Genomic DNA, 20,509 nt, shown 5'->3' on the forward strand with positions numbered 1-20,509 from the left:
TTTAAAATAAATGCAGAGGTTTAAGTTGCTAAATGTTTGATTTAACATACTGTGGGTGGACTGATTGTCAAGCTCTTGTCTGTAACTTAGTCAGGCTTATCTTACCTGCAGAAAAATAACCCTAATGTGCAAAGTGGTACTTCTACAGAAGACTTACAAGTTATTACCAAACTAAAAATGCCTGAGTGTGTTTTATCTTTGAGAGCCCTTAATTATGTTTTTTTTTTTTTGTTCCCCTTCCTTGCTCATCTTGTATAATTTCAGATTGGAGCGGAGAGGAGTTTGTAATTAATGATTGTGAAGTGGAGTTTAGGATTTGCTGAGAGAAGAAGAGAGGAGGAGCAGGTGATTGAAGGAGGAAGAAGAGGAGAAGAAGAATATGGGCTGCTCCTCTGTTTGGATCTTTCTGCTGTGCCTTTCACTCTCTCATCAAAATGTTGCAGCACAAGCTGAAGGTATGTGATGACATTTCTACACCTGAATGCCACACTCAAACACAACATATTCCATGTAATACTTCTACGCTTATACTTCTATTAAACCCATTTAGTAACAAAATTATATGAAAGGGTTGTCAGTGACTGATGTTTAAATTACCTTGTGAATTAAAGTTCTAAATACAAACCACATATGAGTGATTGACAGTTTGGTTAGTGGAGTCAAAGAGCTGCTGCTCACTAAGCACAGTGTGTCATTAAATCTTCTCACCTGGATTGATATCTAGTTCAAACTCAAACCCAGCTACAGTTTTTCTCCAGACTGTATCTAGTCAGAACATTTAAACATCTGCCATCTTCCTGCCCACCGTCTGCAGGCCTGTCAAACTCATCTCCCAGGTACAGAAACTTGGCCTCAGGTGTTATTGGATGTCACCAAAAGGTCAATAAGTCAATCAAAAGTTAGATCTTCTTAATCTGGACCATGATTGGAAGAGAGTTGTTGGGCAGATACAGTATATGAAATGATATGAATAACTCGCTAATCTAAATGAAGTTGTTCCTCCTTTGCTCCAGTTAATATGGTTCGTTATTGACAGCAATAACTTAAATGTCATCACTCCGTGTAGCTGTCCACAATAACCTTTTGTGCCTTTTTGTTTTAATTACAAACAATAAAACAAAATGGGTTCTCTTTAAAATCAATACAGAGGGACAGCTCCAAGCTTCTTTCATCAATAGTTTTATATTAACAAAGCCTAAAAGGATGCAGTTAAGCTTCCTCACTATAAAATAACTATAAAGAATTGTCACCCAACTTTTTAGGACTCTAAAGTACAATCTTATTTTTGCTCTTGTAGGATGATATTATTATTATTTATGTTCTGGAAATCTGCTGTTTTTACTAGCTGCTCAACATTAAACAAGTGAAGAACACTCAGAGATCATCTTCTGTCTGGACCTAAGGTGTACTTCACCAGAATCCCAGTTTGCACCAAAATGTTGCTCATACTCCTATTTTGCACTAGGTTTTGTGACATTGCATGTTGGAGTTGTCCTAATTTCATTCTAGCTTTTTGACAAATAGTTAAGATTATTTGTCTTGGGACTTGCTTAAATAAAAATTAAAAAGCCACTTTCTGGTTGACAATGTGATTGTAAAAACAACTAAATATTAGAGAAACCCCAAACAGAGACTGCACTTGGTACATAAATGGACAGTGACTGATGTTTAAATAACACACCAAGCTCTTAAATAGTTATTTGTATTTGTTTTTTTACTTCAAGCACTTCATGTTTTCAGCTATTAATTTAAATAGTATTTTATCAGCAAATACATTTATTTATATTTCAGCTTTGCTTTTGTAACCAAGCTCCACTCCAGTGTTGCCTTATTTCTAATCATTTACCCACTTAGGCAGCATAAAAGGCCAAATACACACTAAACACTTCAGTGCACCTATGAATCTGCTACTTGAGAGCCCAGCATCTGCAACTGATGCTGAAAATAATAGCACAGCAGCCTTTGATTCAGCTTTAAAGTAGCAATTTTAAAGAATAATATTAGATTTGGGGGAGGGTTTTTCATTAAGTTAGATAATTTCTGTTTCTGAATTGTTACAGACGCGTTTGAAAATCAGAGTTTAGCATTAACTTTACCAGGGTGTCAGTGATTGTTTGATTTTGTTGTAAAGGATGTAAACTAGAAAGTGGTGTTAAACACCACCAAATTATGTGAACAACTTTAATTACGAGAGCCTTCATTAGCCTTTTATGTAGTAATGGAAATAATATTTTGTCATGTTTTAATGTGTTTTTTTTCTAGCTGTGGAACTTTGACCATGTGGCCTTTTTAATTTCTAAGACATACTTAAAAAAAACATTTAGATCTTGTTGGTTATTGCAGTAGTGCATCATTAAAGATTTCTTCTTGGCAGAGGTTTCTGCAGTATATGCTGAAGCCACTCAGCTACATCTAATGTGTAAATCAATGATGGTCCAGCACAATGGTGTTGCAACCTTTGAAATATCTGCACGGATAACCTTCAAGCAAACCAACCCTAATCTCTCAGCATGTGTTGTGTCCTTATCCTTGGCACGTCAATCCTGCCTGCCACCCCAGACAGACTTCTAGATAATTGATCTTGTTTCCACCTCTGTCTTTGTTTGACAGACACAAGCCTCCATATGCTGTTTTTGCTTAGGGCATCCTCCATGCTTTATGTGTTTGTGCAGAAATCAGAGAAATGTAACATTTATCCCATAGAACAGATCATGTGGCTCAACCCTCATGGAAAGGATAAAGGTTGTCTAACAAGGTTGAGTCAGGTCCTCTGGATGGATTCTTCAGAGGACCTGACTCAACCTTGTTAGATTTATCTACTTGGATTATCGAGCATGCATCAGGACAGATGAAGGTTGTGTTTTTTTTTATTACGTTCATAGTTTTAACTACCTGATAAATGTCAAATAAATGGCGCCACAGTTTCTACATATGCAAAGTTGATAGCTCAGCATGAATGACTGGATTCCTAGTGATATTTTGCTACTTTGGTAAGATATATATAGGGGTGTAAAGGAGAACATAATGTTGGGTTGGCATGGGCGGGAGACATATGTCCGCCTCTGTGAATCCTGGGATTGGAGCCAAAGCAAGAAGGCATGATAGAGGAAAGCACGTTTGGTAATCAAATAGAGGACAGGAGAGAATCACTTATCACTTACAGAACAATCAGCGCAGCCAATCTTTTATTCACAAGCCTAATCAATGCTGTCGTCACTTTAGTTTATTGCATTTCTAATGCCAGAATATTGACTTAAAGGGTGTTTGCAGACACAGCAGAATGTGTGTATGTGTGCTTGTAACCACCGCATACACAGTCTTGTGTTTTGCTGCTACCCACTGAATTCAAAAGCATCTAAATATCTCTAAACTCAGCGTGTTAAATGCGTTTGTTGAGCAAGGCAATTGACCCTGGTTTTGGATGTGTTTACCTTATTATTCTAAGCGTTCCTCATTGCTGTACTAAAGTTTTATTGCGGGAGTGCTCAGAATATTGATAGTCTCTTTGGCTCACTTGTGTCTCATTAAAAATTCATGAGGATTTGCACGATCTGGCTGCATGACAAAAGCAAAGTAGAGGAACTCAGTGTAGTGGAACAAGTGTGCTATCTGGTGGTCAGTGTAGGAACAGAACGTGACAGTTAAAGCGCTTTGCACCATCAAGTTACCAGATAAACATGCTTTTCATTTCAGGTTAAATTACTTGTGAATAACTCAAATAAAACAGATCTTTTAAAATGTCAAGTTATTTTTAGTTTGACAATAAATTCAATATTTACACTAATTAATCTATTTTTCATCTCTCAGCTTGCAGGACAGTGGTGCAGGCAGACATAGTATTTCTGGTGGATGAGTCATGGAGTGTGGGTCAGAGCAGCTTTTCCAGAGTCAAAGACTTCATCTCAGCCATCATCTCCTCCTTTCAGGACAACATGCTCAAAGCTGAGGGGGTTCGCTTTGGAGTCACTGTCTTTGGGGATGTTCCGAGGTAGTCAAGCATGGGTTTATGACAACTTGTCAAAGTCTGCTGTTTTCTATTCCATCATTTCTACATGACCCAGTTTTGCTTTATCCTTGTCACACAGGATGCGGGTTGCGTTGACAGATTACAGCTCACTTGAGGAGGTGCTCAGAGCTATCAGAAACCTGCCCTATGAGGGTGGGTCCAGGCGGATGGGCAGCGCCCTCCAGTTTCTTGTTGATTCTGTGTTCAGCCCAGCCATCAGCCGAGATTTCACCCCAAAGGTACAGTGCTTTAAACGCTCAGATTAGCTACAGGTAGTTTAACAATCTTGCATACATATTGAAAACTGAACAGTGAAAATCTTGATAAATATTTGACAAATGCTTTGAAACTGAAGTAATTTATTGATTTGAGAATACAACCCACAGTTTAAACACAAACAAATACTCACACATACTGTGCTGTGACTAGTTAAGAATCTGTATTTGGACTCCACAGGACATTGTGGAATAAACAAACAAATCAAAGGCGTCTACCTTTTTTGCACTTCTGTGAATCTGATTATAATATATTGTTATATGTGAGGAATAAAAATTGATTGAGTGTCTGCAGTTGGCAACAAATTGTTTTCTTTGTTTGCTTTTTTATTGCTTTGGGGAAAAGAAGCAAAGATAATAGATTTTCCAGCACTTGTAATCAGAAGACAGGCTGTCAATGATGGCTCACTTCTCCCAACAGTATCAAGTGAATATCAAACTGTAATTACGCAAATATTCAGTAACACACATTAAAATGAATAATGGAAGAGTCTTAAAATAATATTTAAAGTCACAGTATCTTGATGTGCTGGTGAAGATCCTCAGCCCTCCAGGTCATGATCAATCAAAAAAAATGTTAAAAACAAAAACAACTGGACTTCTGTTCTGATGCTGAATATGTTTCACTTCCCACCCAGGAGGGTTTATCAATTCTTTATTTATTTCTATTTATTTGGTTTCTTCAGCTTTGATCAATGTTTGATAGTTCCAGGCTTGTAAATTGTTATAACAATCTCAGGGTCACACACTGTAAGTCATTGACCCACCCCTCCATCCTGTGCCATTTGGGTCATTGTCACTTGCAGCATGCTCCCTAATGAGGCTAACATGTGAGTTGTTTTGATTTTGTTTAAAGTTGTGAAAAGCTGTAAAACTGGCTGGAGAGCAAGTCAAGGCTCCACTTTAGGTGTTCTTGAGACCATCTCCTCTATTTAATAGGTTTTTCATGTTTAACGTATGGTTTCTAACAACAGGGTAATGAAAGTGACCATCTACTGTACATAAGATCTGTTTGTGTACCAGTAAGCCTGCTTTTGTGCGCTTAAAAAAAAATTGTGGGATATTTGTAAATTTAGAAAAGTATAGTGGAGCCTGACTAAAGTTTATGTGTTGTCCCAGTGGTTGTATAAACTATTGATGAATGATAGTTAATGGTTATTGGAAGATCAGAGTTGACGTGTTTCCCATCACACACAATAAATGCCTTTTATATTCCATGAATAATTTAATGATTTTCTTTTCACAATAGACCCAGTTTTGAGATGCTTTTGTACAAAATTGTAATTTCTATCTATTTTACTTGAATTTTTATTTTTTGCATTTTTACTATTCCTAAACCTCCTATTACATTTTAAGGTTATTTCCTTGAAATATCAATTTTTTTGTAATAACTGAAATAAATTGTTAAGATACAACAAATAGTAAGATTACCTGTTACTACTTCTGCTACCACTACTTTATTTATAAGCACTTTAAGAAAACCACAGCTGCAACAAAGTACTGCACATGTAAAATCAAGGTCATTTAAACATTAATAATAGTAATACCAATAAAAATAAAAGAAAAACAGTCGTAAAAATAAACCAGAGCAAGTCAGGCTGTGCCAAAAGCCAGGGAATAAAAATACATTTTTAAAAGTGAACAGTGAAAGGGATCATCTGATGGGAAGTGGGAGATTGTTCCATAATTTTGGAGCATCAACAGCTTAAGCTCTGTCCCTTTTGAGCCTCTGTTTGTTTTGCCATGTTAATGCTAAACTGAACTTGTCTCAGAGGTGTATTATCCAACACTGAAATGCATTTTTATTTCTAACAGCTTAACTTTTATCAGCACTTTTTCTTTGATACTGCATTCTGATGTTTTCATGTAACCTCAGTATAATGCAACCCTTTAGCATTCTAATCATCTGACTGCATGTGTGAGAATCATCTTTTGGCAGCGTACTTGATGTTTGCGCAGAGAACATGGGATTCAGCTGATATATTAAATTGTACAGAATGAGCTCAGGCAAAAGAGAAGCTGCATTCACGTTCCCACACTTTGAACTTTGAATGAACCAAGTACATTTTTGTTAATGGGCAAATTATGAGTTCGTTATTAACCAGTGTTTTTAAATTATTTTTCACTTTTAGCATTGGTTTGGTTAATTGTGTCTTTGAGAATTAGTCCATGTCATAGATAGTGGAGGATAAGGGAATATCAGTATTTGCATGGGAGGCTTCTTCTAACAACAAATGTGGTTTGGAGGGTAGATATAAAAACCTGCTATGTTCCTATCCTGAACTTGTAGTTCAAGATAGGAACACAGCTTTTAAACCTGCATTGCATCCAATAATTGTTAGACACATTATTGGATTATTATCACCGGTATATATGATCAAATGCTGCTACAGATGATCCTTTTTATTGTTTTATTAGTCATGAACTTAATCCATAAATATACCTAATAGTATGTGTTTATGTGTGGGTGTGTGTGTGCATTTTCTTGTCCCACTATGACGCAGATTGCCGTTTTGATCACAAATGGACGATCAGATGACCAGGTGGACTTTGCAGCCAGAGTTGTTGCAGACAGTGGCATTACACTCTTTGCAGTAGGTGAGTTTGGAAGGTGATTTTATGAATTCCTTCAACATTTCCACTGCAGCAGCTCTTCCGATTTTATCTGAGCTCTGCTGGCTTATCTGCAGTGTTTGCGGTTAGAAACTCATGTTCTGTACATTTGAATTTATTGATTCGGTGTGGGGATTTGTGTGCATGTATTAGGTTCTTGTTTGGATGTATCTGAAAGCATTTGTGCAAGTGTATGTATTTGCAAACAATATATGTAAGAAAAGTGATTAATTCAGCTCTTGTAGTTCACTGAAGAATATGCACTTTCCAATATTCTTGTCTTGGTTATGAGTTTTAGCTTGCACACATCTTCCTCCTCTTCTCCTACACACAATCATAAGCACACACGCTGACAACTCATGTTTCGCAGGCAGCAGCCGTTGCAATAATTAATGCTCATTAGCTGATGGTGTGCTAATTGCAGCAATTTTTCATTAGGTGTTTCATTGTGCCCCATCTGCACCTCTGACTTGGAGGCCCTCTGCTCCCTTTAATCACTACTGCAGAAAGACTCTGCATGCAACCTGTCTACTAATGCCAAACCAGTTTACCTGTAGAAAATATGGACTAGATACAAACATACAGATGTGCTGTTGTACTATACATGCAATCTATGAATAAACACTGTTTCTTTGCCCACTCACAACTCTTTTATGTTGAATTATCTTATCTAGTAGCAACTCTTTATGTTGAAATATGTATTTTTTTATATATATATACTGTACTTCAAAATGTTCTCTTTTAAAAACAAGAACATGGCAACAATGTTACATACCCTGATGCATGCTCAGTAATCCAGGTAGAAAAATCTAACAAAGTCAGGTCCTCTTATCAGTCCAGAGGACATGACTTAACTTTGTTAGAATGTTACATACCTTATTAAAATCCACTTCTTATGTGAAATTAACAAACATAGCACAAAATGTAATATATGCCATATAATCTAATCTGAGTCTATGGTGAACTTGAATGCAAATGTTTCCCATGTTTGAACATCTTTGATTTGAATTTGATCATTCATGGTGCAATGGCTCCTCCTGGTGGTTTAGATGTTGTATTCTGTAAACTACTGAGATGAAGTCTATTATTATTGACATCAAATTATGTCCAAACGTTTGTATCTTTATTTTGCAAATATCAAAGTTGGGAATGAGTACAGTTGTTGTAACTACTGTGTCTCATTACTTTTATTTTCTCCGCTGTTCGTTTAGGTGTTAGGGGAGCTGATGAGTTAGAGCTGAGAAGGGTTGTGGCTGAGCCTCATGAGGAGCATCTGTTGCCATGCGCTGACTTCTCTCTCCTGGACACCGTCCTTCCTAAACTGTCTAGGCGATTGTGTTTCAGTGCCTCTGAACCACCGCGTCCTGTGAAAACTTCAAAGCCCAGTGAGTTGTACACGATATGCCAAAATGTCCTTTAAATCTCTGTCTTCAATCTGCATGGACTATGCAGTAAGGAAAACAATGCTTGTTTTTCCACTAGTCTCAACCCTGCAATGTTCTCACTTTCAAAATTAATGTTAGAACAACTTGCATATTCTCATCCTTTCTGTATCTGTACCATATCTTTAGGTGAAGAGCCTGTGGTGGGTCCCAGAGACCTGCAGGTGAGTGAACTGGTCCACAGCTCCCTCAGGCTCACATGGAGCCAGGCCACAGGAGATGTGACAGGATATCGCCTCCTGGTCACACCCCTCAGTTCCAAGGGGCTCCTCCTTTCCATTCAGCAGAAGCAGGTGAGGACAGCTGTACTGATGTTTAGCTGCTGAATAAATTATTTCATACTTAAACTTGGGTTTGTTCTCAAATGCTTTCAAAAAAGGAAGCTAGGAAAGACTAAGTATGTGTAATGCTCTACATGTGAAACAATTACATTTTAACATATTTCACATGTATTTGATTTTGCAATAAAAATTGCAAATATAGAAAAAAATTAATACAACTTTTGTAAGTATACATAAATTATACTAATGTCACACTTTGAAAGTAACCCTTTTAATGTACTTTAATGTGCACTTTTTTTTAAATATATTAAGAACAATTATACTCCCAGTTCAATTTATGCATAATAATAAAAATGTTCTTATTTCAGACTTTTTGTAAAATAAATTTTGGACAAAATTTTAAAAAGTAAATAAAAAAAATGCAAAAATATACTAAACCTATATTTTTAAATGTATAATTCAATACTTAAAGCTTTACATATGTTTTAAATTACATTTGAATGCAATCTTAATGCATTTTGTTTATGCATTTTGAACATAATTAACATTTATTTCAGGTAGGTATAAAATATACTGTGATGAGCTTCAATAAAGATTTGTCAGATGTATAAATTATGAAAACAGTCATTCTTAGAATTTATTTAATACTTTAAGTAGCTTCAATAAATCTAAAAATGTATTTTTGAGCAATTTATGTTCACCAAAGATACACTTAATACAAATTTTGGTAGATAAAAATAACATATTTAACTAAAGACATTTAAAGTGCCTGTATACTAGTGATTCCTCTGACTGCAAGTACTCTCAGGTAATACTTTGATTTAGTTTACTTAGTACAATTATTTTTCAACTAGGTTGTTTTTATCTACATGAATCATCTCATTGCTGAAATTTTTTTGAGTAAAAACAAGCTTTCAATTTGTACAAATTAGGATTACATGGCTTTATTTGAGTACCAAAGAGATTACTTCCCACTGAAACTGCTTTTATTGGAATTACTCATCCGGACAAAACTTGTCTGCACATATTGACCACATACGTTTCTGTTACTGTCCTCACAGCCCAAAACTCATAACAGCAGATCAACAGCAATGTGCTGAAGTGAAAAGTAGTGACTCATCTCTGCTGCAGCCTCAGATAGTTGTGCATTTCCAGTCAACGCTCTGAGCTTACTAACAGTGTTCTGATTAAACCAACATGAAATGTTGTGCTGAAAATGTGTTATCATTTTTGTTTGTACTGCAAGGGGTTTTTTCTGCCACTGCAGGAGTGTTTTCCAAAAGATAATTAAAATTCAGCTTTGTCTTATAATTTACAGTATTTCTCCTGCAGAGTTGCTGGAGCGAGAGAGGGGGTATTAGATGTGTAAAACAAATTCTTGTGGTTTAAATAATTAAATTCCAGATCGATTATGTTCATGTTTACAAAAATGTATCTCTGGTCATCAAACTGAGTAGGTTTTTTTACTCCTCAGGCTGCATCCTTCTTCTGATCGCTCTCACCATCATTATTCTTTGCTTTTTCCTTCTAACGTGCAAATTTTATCTGGGTTTTTTTTCCTCCTCGTTTGATCTCTTTGTATATAACAGCTGGACTTGAAGGCAGATGTGAGCACAGCCATGGTGACAGAGCTAAATCCTAAAACAGATTATTCCCTCACACTTTATGCCATTTATCCAAACCTCATTGGAAACTCTGCAACAGTCACAGTGAAGACAAGTGAGTGTCTCACTCCACCTCAAATAAATTACATTTCAATCTTTGTATTTCTGTTTCCTGAGCAACAACTTTGTTTTTTAGCTCCTCTACCAAAAGTGTCAAACTTCCGTGTGATTGAGGAGGGTCTGTTCTCCTTGCGTCTTGGCTGGACCCCTCCTGTGGGGAAGATCATTGGAGTCAAGATCTTCATCCCTAGATGTAAGTTGACCTTTGTTGTTATCATTGTTTGTCTTATGCAAATCTCCAATAAACATTCTTATAAATATTACTTGACTCACATGGAAGCTAATCCTCTAAGTTAAAGCATCAATAAGTTTTGATTTGGTCTTTTTCTGGTCTGTTAAGCTCAAAAAAGCTGCTTGCATATCAACAAGATGCATGCAAGATCTGTTTTTCTAGTGGTTTTGATTCTGTTTGGTTCTATAATTTGCTTTGCAGCAAACAGACCAGGATTTACATATGATCAGCTGCTTCCTGGAGATATCTCATCCCATGTGATCGACAGCCTGGAGGAGGATAAGAAATACACTATTAGTATTTACACTATTTACCCCCAAGGACCAAGTGAACCAGTATCAATAGTGGGCAAGACATGTACGTTTAGTGCATCTAAATTATGTCGGTTTGGATAAACAGAAATAAAGCCAGTTATTAACATCATTAATTGCAGGAAAATGTCATTATATAGATTATAAAACACAAATGGAGACAAACATCAGTATGTAGTAACACATTATTTCCACAGTAAGGGGATGTTGTTCTGAAATAAAATAAAACCCTGCCAGGAAGCATTAAGTATATTTCATACATCATGTTTCTATCATGGTACAACAAAAATACATCTACTAGCTTGATTAAATTATGCATCTCTTTTCTTTTATACGTTAACATTTTCACTTATTATTTAAAGTAATTCCTACTTAATCATACTTGACTAAATATGCCTAAATAAATCAAAATAGAATGTTTGTTTTTGTATAAATCTTATTTTCAATCTTGTAATGTGTTTATTAGTAAAGTTAGTACCGGTTAAGCAGTTCCTGGTCCAGAATGCAACTACAGACACAGTGCAAGCAAGGTGGGCTTCAGTCAAAGGGGCCACAGGATACCGTCTGACATGGGCATCCCCAGGTACCTCGATCAACTACTGTACTACTGTTTCAGAGATTTTTTTTATTTTTAATCAACTTCATAGTTGTCCTCTAAATAACTTCTGTTGTTCAGTTTGATTTCCTTCTTTTCTCCTTTTTTGTTTTGCAGAAGGCCACATAGAGAACATCAACCTTGGTGATACTTTTAACTTCTACATGATTCAGGGCCTCCACGCAGGCTCGGAGTACACGGTCACCATCAACCCCATCTTTGGAGACACGGAGGGACCTGTCACATCCACCAAAATCAAAACATGTAAAAACAAAAGTTCAAAAATAAATTAATTAGATAATAAATTATTCAAAGAGGCCATTTTATAAAGTAATCATCATAATTAATGGCTGTTTGTATTGAACATTTTAATCAATGCCATGGTTGTTGTAACTCGTTAGATTACCACTTTGTTGTAGATTTTAATATATTCATTGTGCATTCACTTTTTTGGTCACTGATTTGGTTTGTTAAACAAGTATTAGCAAGTGTTCATATTTATGCAAATAATAATGATCTTTTTTTACATTTAAAACAAAAGACTAGTTAAGAAGCATACCTGCCCTTTCCTCTTTATTTTCCTCTTCCTGTCAGTGGAAAGCAGTGCTGTTCAAACACTGAAGGTATCTGCTGTAAGCACTAGTACAGCAGTCGTCTCTTGGAACAGTGTCCCGGGGGCCACAGGGTACAGGCTGGCATGGGGTCCCACCCCAGGTGATTTACACTCTCTCACTTTCCCTCACTGAAAGCTTTCCAGTTTAAATTTATACCTAATGACAAGTGCAGTTACTGGTCTAAGGCTTCTGATCCTTCTACATCTTAATGAAATATTTGTGTTTTGAGTATTTTTTAGACAATCTAATTATATTATACATGTATAATTATATATTAGTCAACAAAGTAAAACATAGGATTGAGCCCATTTTCTTTGAATAAGACTGGCACAATGTTTTGAAAATCCAGTACTCCAAATAATTCCAAATGTAAACTTCACCTAAAGCAACTTGCCAGCAGCTCACGGTGAAATGCAAACATTGATGAGAAATATATGTTTGTTTGCCAAACAGCAGCCTCTGATGTCAAGTGGGAGAGCAGAAACTTCCTGGGGAATACAGTATTCAAAGTACCACTGTATTATTGTAAAATATATTTTGTTTCCCAGAGTTTGCTGGTCAAGATCGCCCCAGGCAGCTGGCTTTGAATGGCAGTACCACAGAGTACCATCTGAAGAATGTAGCCTATGACACAGAGTATGTTTTGACTCTGTATGTGCTGTTTGGCTCTGTGGTCGGGCCTGGTATCTCCGCTACCTTTAGAACCTGTAAGTATTTTTCTTTTGTATCTGTTTTACTCATCAGCTGCCACACTGTTGTGGATTATGTCTATTTCTAAATTTTAGTGTATACAGTTTTGTGATGTTGTGGCAGCTACCTTTTATCTGAATAACAAGAGGCATATCATGGAAAATAGGATTTTCTTTTCACTTTTCTATAAAAATCTACAAATTGCTTAATTTAGTGTTTTTTAGTAGACACTGCTTGAATTACTACACATGCTTTTCCTCCTCCATTTTTTTATACCACTATATGAAATATTTCCATTATGCCTGCCACTAGCAAGACCAGCTACTTGATACTCCTTCACTGGCTTGTGAAAGACGCTAATCCAATGTTCTCTTTATTGAGTCACAGCCAATGCACCACAGATCCACAGCGCTTCTTAGCCTGTGAATCACATGTTACCGGCCCAGATAACCCTAGGTCTGGCGCTGGTTCCATTTGGTATCATACTTCTTCTTTCATTTTAATGGTGTCCCTATTAGTTTGTCAATTCTTATAATTACTGGGGTATTTTAGTTGATTTGCAGCTAACTTTTATGTTAAATTTGGTAAAGAAACTAAAACTGGGTTTCTTTTTCAGAAATAGATCCTGTTTGATTCTGAATGCTAGAAAACACCTTGTAGCTGCTACATTCCTCCCCTCCATTAACTACAGTGACATTATTTACATCAATACTCCTGCAAGCACCTTGCAGATGTTGGACGCTGTTTACCATGGTGCACTAAGATTCATAACTGGGTGTAACTACATACCCACCACTATACCCTATATTCATTGGTTAATTTGTTATCATTAACTTCACGCAGACTCTCACACTGGTACATTTTCATCTTTAAATCAATTCTCGGTCTGTTGCCTTCATATATCTCCTCCTATATGTCACTCCGTGAATGCAGCTATGGTGTGTGCCTTCAGGACATATTTACTTGCAGTGTATCCTCAGTGTGGACCAAACTTGGCAAAAGGGCCTTCTCTTACTCTGGCCCCGTAACCTGGAACACCTTGCAAAAAGATCTGAAGCTGTCGAACTTGATCTCACTAAGGGATTTTAAACAACTGCTAATTTCATGGCAAAAACCAACGCAGTCATTTTCCTGTTTTTAGTATTTTACACTGCTTTATAATGTAGCTGTTTTTGTCTCAGATTTTTTTTGGGTTTTTTTTTTCTGTTTTTTGTTTTTTCATTTAATTTCCTCTATTTACTTTTCATTTTATATGCTTTTTATTTGACTGTCGATTATTGTTTGTACCTCTTCTGTTCTTTGTTTAAAACAGGCCTCTTGTAAATGAATCCAAGTGACTCAGTGAGACTAACCTGTATAAATAAAGGTTGAATTAATGAATATCACCTGGTCAGTTAGTCAGTTTGAGCTGACTGGATGTCATTAATGTAATTTTGTTGCTAATAGGTCATAATACACATAATGAACCCACAGATACATGCAAAACGATCATTATACACTGCAAAATGTGAATGTAAATAAAAGGAGGTTAAACATTTATTCACTGGTACACACTGTAATCATTAATAAACCTAGTGTCCTGCCCTCGCTCATTGTTGGTAATTAAAGCCAGCAGGACCTCTTTTATAGAAGCTGCCATTTTTGGAACCAGTCTTTGCCTTAGCAATGTGGAGTTTAAATCCTGTTCTCTGCTCCCATACACAATTATGTTTTAAACATTAAAATACAAATTAAAGCTGTATTAGAAAAATTAATGTTTGAAGATAACAACTAGAGTCAACACCAGGCTAAAATGATCTGACGTTTGATATTTTTTTAATATTACTAAAGTCAAATGTTCTGCTTCTTTATGTTCGCTCGGCAGAAATTAAAACTTGTTCTGCAACCACCCATTTTAGCTTCAACTCCCAATATCTGTTGGTCAAAGTATTTATGATCCATGAGCATTTGTCCTAGAGAGAGCTTATGACGAGAGAAATGCACTCAATATGATTTGCATGATGGTTCCATTTCGGTCGGTACACTCAGTACAACACAAGTATGGGGATTGCTCCCTCGCAAGACCAACCTGAAGAGGTTTCTTTCAACATGCATGTCAAGGCCAATGAGACTGTTGCATAGACAGGAGGCCCCACCCTCCTGGGTTATAATTATGCAGCATGGTCTCATTACCCTAATCATTTTGCATTTCACCTTGCTTTAACCTGATTGCAAGTCCCTTGTATGTGGCTTAGCTATCCAATGGGAGGTGAGCTTTCTCCCTGCCCAGGGCATCGCTACAAGGTTTGGTCCTGCTTTCTGCTTTTGTAGCCTGCTAATTACCAACATTTATTTACCCCATTTAGCATAGCTAACGGTTATTTTTTATGCTCTGCTGTTTATTTTGCTAACTGGCAAAGATCACTCTTCTTTGTTTAGCTTTACTAATGTGGGAGCATGAAAGAGCAGCACAGCTAACTTTTTGACTGTTTAGCTTGCTAACTAGCAAACTATTAAACTCTTTCTCTATCGTCCTATAATGGCTCCGGGAAACAGTAAGACGAGGCTCATTCTAGCAGAGCTAGCAAGGCAGTAAACCATGGTTCATGTCCATGTCAGAGCACTTGCATATTCTTCCTCAGAGATGGATACTCTCAACTCTTGTCCAGTATATCTCGGCATGTTACATGCTAAGGATGCACTTGCCAACCCGGAGTCTTGCGCATTGTAGCCGATGCTGGAAGTCAGCCCTGGAAAGACACGTGGGATTCCCGACAAAAATGCTGGGAAATTCAACCCGCTGCTGTCTTGGGCTCTCGAACCAACTGCAGAATTGGAGTCAGACGAGATGGAGGACAACGCTACAATGTTATCGTGGGGTGAGCACTGCAGATGGATGAGCTCCTTTCTACCACTGACATTAATGATGACCTGGCCAAGTTCAACATGCAGACTATGCTGCTGGCAGACGATGAGGTTTCTCTGACGGCCTCAGGTGGCCCCAAGGATGAGATTGGTGCTGGTGAGGAAGGAGAGGAGTTATCACAGGGGATGGTAGTGACACCTGTCGAAGTAGATGGATCCGCTCCAGCACTGTTTAAGCTCAGCTGCAGAGTGGCCGAGTGTCTCAATGTGCTGTGACCCGCTCCTCAACCTCAACAGCTTCAGATTAGACTCTTGGGTAATTATTTTCTCCTGAAATAGCAGAACTCAATGAGATACAAGCTGCCCATTTTTCCAGATTTAAAAAAAAAAAATGGAACTAACTTGGTCCTGGGTGTCCCCCATGGCCCCATTATCTCTGTGTTTATCCCCTGTTTTTGGATTTGGAGAACATGGAACCAGTGGGTCTGTCCCACATCCCCCCATGGATGTAGTACTGATGGCCCACTTGGCACCCAAACTGAATGCATCAGCCAGCAAATCCACTCTCACTAGCATGCAGAGTCAGTTCTCAGTGGCACAGCTGGAGAAAATCTTCCACTCCGAGGGTCTTGCTGCACACGTGCTCAATGTGGACTCTATGAAGCAGTTGTACCAGGCCAAAAACCTACAAGAGCTGCAGGAGGCACTACAGACCAAAGAAAGCACCACTGGGCTGCTGGACAAGGTCTTCAGGATAGCTGATTTTATCCTTTGGTTGTCCATCACCACAGCTGTCGTTCTTGGAAAAGGTATGGTGGAAGCGGTTGTCACACAGCAGCATCTGTGTTTCACCCTCACCTAACTGCTTGAGTGCCAGAGCTCAGATTTTCTCCATCAGGCTGTCGAGCCTACAGGATGTTTCGGAGAAGCTTTAGAGAAGATTCAGACCCTCTGTGATCAGAGGAGGAAACAGGAGGAGGCCCTGCACCTGGGGATGCTGAAATGGCATTATTCCCAGTCAATAGACCCCAATGATCACAGGAGTGCACCTTCTCATCAACATTCCCTCTCTCTGCACAAAAGAGGCCACCACCGGAGACCAAATCACAGCAGCTGCCATTCCCTGTGAGTCAGTGAAGGCGTCCACAGCATCACAGACCTGGACATGCCATTCTTTGTTTGTTTGTTTCTCCTTCCTGCCCTCTCAAACTCAGCCGGTCGAAGCAGATGGCTGCTCATCCTGAACCTGGTTCTGCTGGAGGTTTCTTCCTATTTAAAGGGAGTTTCTTCCTGTCCACTGTGGCCTTTATGCTTGCTCAGGATGGGAGACTGTGATGAAGTGAAGATTCAGCACAATCTGCTGGCTTCCTTAGATAGAGAACTTTAACTAATGGGCTTTTTTATGTACATGAATGTTTTTTGTACAGTGCCCTGAAACAGCTTCTTTTGTGACTTGGCACAATATAAATAAGCTGAATTGACTTGAATTGAACCCAGACTTCTTGGTATCTTTGTTTCTATCTATGTAGGTTCACCAATAACATGTCACATCTTATTACACTGCCTGACAGACAAAATGCTACTTCAAGGGAACTAGAGGTTATGAATATAACAAGTGTTCCCTGAGGGAGAGAAATGAGGTACAACACAAGTCAGACCCTCAAAGCTCCAAAATCTTGAAAAAGTGCTAGGTAAAGGAGAGCGGGGTCTCTTGTGAATGCAGCAAGTCTCAATGGTCTTGGCAGGCATGTTGAGATAAACTTTTTTAAGTTGGTCTTGTAAGGGCGCAATCCCCATACTCCTGTGTAGAATTTTGTTTCCCGGGAACATTGGTTATATTCATAATCTTGAGTAGAGTAAAATACATTGGTCTTTTGTTTTACTATTTTTGTGTATGTACACCCAATTTTAGGGCTGTAATGTTCCGTCAAAGTATTCCTATCACTAAAGCACTGTTGTGGGGGAAAAAAAGAGAAAGACATTCAACGATATAACAGGAAGGCTAAATATTTCTTGTCTTTTTACTTTCTCAGCTCCTTTAGGTTACGTGTCAAACTTCAAGGTGTCATCCTACACAAGTACTTCTATAGATGTGGAGTGGAGTCCCATCGTTGGAGCCACAGAGTACAAACTTTCTTGGAATACAGGTGAATTATTTAATCATACATCTCTCTACTGTGTTATGATGAACCTTTAAAATATGCGTTTTAACCTGCCTAGCTAACTTTCCTGCTTTGTTTATAACTTTAAACGTATGTATATTTTTTGTGCCTATGTCCATGCTTGCAGATGATAGTGCACCTCAGTTCCAGTATCTGGACCACACTGTACTTGCACACCAGATTACAGACCTAAGTCCACAGTCCATTTACACCATCACCATCTGTGCAGTATATGGCAACTCAGAAGGTCCAGAAATCTCCTTATCTCAGCTCACAGGTACAGAAAGAAAACTATGGGTTTGCTTTAATTTATCATGATTTATTGCTGTGTTTTGTGCAGCCATTCAAATTAAATGAGGTGAAGCAGAAATTACTTTGCTCCTGTACTTTTTTGTCACATTGACACTTTTACCTCCAGATTTGTTCCCTTACTGTTGCTGTCACTTCAACTATGTGTCACTGAGTCCGAGTCAGTCGGGTTGCTTTCATTTTAACAGTGCCATTGTCAAAGTATGTGTGTTTCACCAAACTCCAAGTGTAGAATGAGAGGGCATTTAAACAAAAGTAATCTGTCTGAAAATTAAATGGAAACTTTAACATCTGATGTAACTGCAGGATTTTTTTTTTCTCAGCTGCAGTCTCAGACTCGGAGCCAATCCAGGCGGTGAGGGAGGTAAAAGTTGTCGACATTGGAGTAAATTCCTTCACCCTGTCTTGGAGAAAAACACCAGGGGTTTCTGGGTACAAAATCTCATGGATACCCTTCCTCGGTAAGAGACCAAAAAAATAAAATGAATTAGTGATACAAAGCAAAAGCATTGAGACATCTTTCATTTCTTTATAATTTGAAGATATAAGAATAAGAATATATATATAAGAATAAATATAAGAATAAATATAAATATATAAGAATATACATATAAGAATAAATGACCCCTTCATTTGCTTCCAATGAGCCAGAGTGATTTTAGTATTTTCAAATAGTATTTCTGAAGATCTCTTTAAAGTTTAAAAAAAAATTTTTTTTAGTTTCTCTGAGTTTCTTTTTAACATTACCAAGTATCGGATATGTGAGTCTGGTTTCAATTAAAACTGCTTATTGCTATCATTTTTAATAAATGGTAAATTAAAAAATTCACAATTTTACCTCACACGGCTCATCTGTTTCGTGTTTTAGGTGTATAAGTGTTAACAGCAGTGTTGTTTCACAGTCTCATAACCGCTACATGCTGAATCTAATTATTTTCTGCACCAGGGGGTAATGAGAAGTCCCAAGTGGTATCTGCAACTTTCACCACCTTCACCATCAACAACCTGCGGGAGAGCTCAGCTTACAAGATCCAGGTTTCCCCACTAGTGGGGAGGAGGGAGGGAAGCCCTGTTCTGGTTACCGCACGAACTTGTGAGTCCTTCCTGCATATAAAGAGACAAACATACTGACACAGAATATATTCACACAATTATATATTTAAGTAAAATCACTAAATATAAATAACTACCAGTATACAGAGTATCACAATCAAGGTAAAACCCAGAGTAGAAGAACTGAGGCAAAACAGACTCAAACTCATAAATAAAAAAGGTGACTTTATTTACAGTGTAGGAATGTATTACATGGCAGCCTGGGAAACCTGGTGAAGGAGGAAGAGTGTAAGAATGGCTTCTGGAAGGGAACGAATAGGTTATGAACAGGTTTTCTATTTCTTACTGGTGTTTTAGAGAATTCAGAGTGTTGAGAGCAGAGGATTCTAGGTAAATATGGTCCAAGGGTTGAGGAGTTAGTAGAAGTACCGTAGTGGATTTGTAGATAGGTAAGCGGTGAAATGGCAGAGGAGCAGCTGGACTATGGAAGGTCAAGGTTAGAGTTCTCTGAGATTCAAGGTGAGGACTCATATTGGAGGCAAAATGAAGAAACAGGTAATCCAGGACTTGGGGCCCAGGAGGCAGGTTTGGTTGGTATTTAATGCTCTAGCAGGGAAAGGAGCACTTCCACAGCCTCTTATACCCCTGGACCTCATCAGAAGAAATGGCCCACAGCTGCTGCTCATTGGCACCACCCACGACTCAGGAACCTGCAGAGGAAAATGCTGGAATACTGTACAGAGAATAATATACCTGCAGAGGCCAATGCTGGAATACTGTACAGAGAATAATATACCTGCAGAGGCCAATGCTGGAATACTACACAGAGAATAATGTACTTTTTCTTGGTTCCCAAACTTTTCTGCTTTTGACCCACAAAACAAGATTATTTAGCTGAAGTGCACAAACTTAACTAACAAGCTATATGATGAAACGTCTCATTAAATATTGTAAAGATGCTATGCATTATTAATTTTTTTTTTTTTTTGTAATAGTCAAAGCTAAATATGCTATTGGCAATTATTTTTAAAGTTCAGGGGAGTGGTGGCGCAAAAGTTAGCGAAGGTGAACCTGTGATCGGAAGATTGCCGGTTTAACTCCCAGCACTGACGACATCAAATATGTGGGTGGGATAGGTGAAGCAGCCACACCTGCCCCCACCCTCATTTGCCCCACTCTGGGCCCTTGAGCAAGGCCCTTAACCCCCACCTTCTGCTCCTCCAGGTGCCCTAGATGGCAGCTCTCTGCTCCACACAGAGAGCTGTGGTAGCTCGGTGATCTGTGGTTGCGTCAGGAAGGGCATACGGCTTAAAAATAATTGCCAAGTCTTCATGCGACTTAGTTCTCTGTGGTGATCC

The 20,509-nt window shown here is 38.0% G+C and overlaps 1 protein-coding gene across 1 annotated transcript in view; it reads left to right on the forward strand.

Moving 5' to 3' along the window:
• Nucleotides 1-379: 379 nt before the first annotated feature.
• Nucleotides 380-20,509, forward strand: part of col7a1l (collagen type VII alpha 1-like) — a 67,243-nt gene continuing 47,113 nt past the window's right edge. Inside the window, exons 1-17 of the mRNA XM_037696170.1 lie at nucleotides 380-455; nucleotides 3,808-3,988; nucleotides 4,086-4,245; nucleotides 6,786-6,879; nucleotides 8,106-8,279; nucleotides 8,466-8,629; nucleotides 10,207-10,336; nucleotides 10,418-10,534; nucleotides 10,775-10,930; nucleotides 11,351-11,467; nucleotides 11,597-11,743; nucleotides 12,074-12,193; nucleotides 12,642-12,800; nucleotides 17,661-17,774; nucleotides 17,917-18,066; nucleotides 18,422-18,559; nucleotides 19,045-19,191. Coding sequence (XP_037552098.1) covers nucleotides 380-455; nucleotides 3,808-3,988; nucleotides 4,086-4,245; nucleotides 6,786-6,879; nucleotides 8,106-8,279; nucleotides 8,466-8,629; nucleotides 10,207-10,336; nucleotides 10,418-10,534; nucleotides 10,775-10,930; nucleotides 11,351-11,467; nucleotides 11,597-11,743; nucleotides 12,074-12,193; nucleotides 12,642-12,800; nucleotides 17,661-17,774; nucleotides 17,917-18,066; nucleotides 18,422-18,559; nucleotides 19,045-19,191 — 2,344 coding nt within the window. The remainder of the gene's footprint in view (nucleotides 456-3,807; nucleotides 3,989-4,085; nucleotides 4,246-6,785; nucleotides 6,880-8,105; nucleotides 8,280-8,465; nucleotides 8,630-10,206; nucleotides 10,337-10,417; nucleotides 10,535-10,774; nucleotides 10,931-11,350; nucleotides 11,468-11,596; nucleotides 11,744-12,073; nucleotides 12,194-12,641; nucleotides 12,801-17,660; nucleotides 17,775-17,916; nucleotides 18,067-18,421; nucleotides 18,560-19,044; nucleotides 19,192-20,509) is intronic.

The sequence above is a fragment of the Nematolebias whitei genome, chromosome 22 (assembly GCF_014905685.2).
Source record: "Nematolebias whitei isolate Nwh7 chromosome 22, NemWhi1, whole genome shotgun sequence".
Taxonomy (NCBI): Eukaryota; Metazoa; Chordata; class Actinopteri; order Cyprinodontiformes; family Rivulidae; genus Nematolebias; species Nematolebias whitei.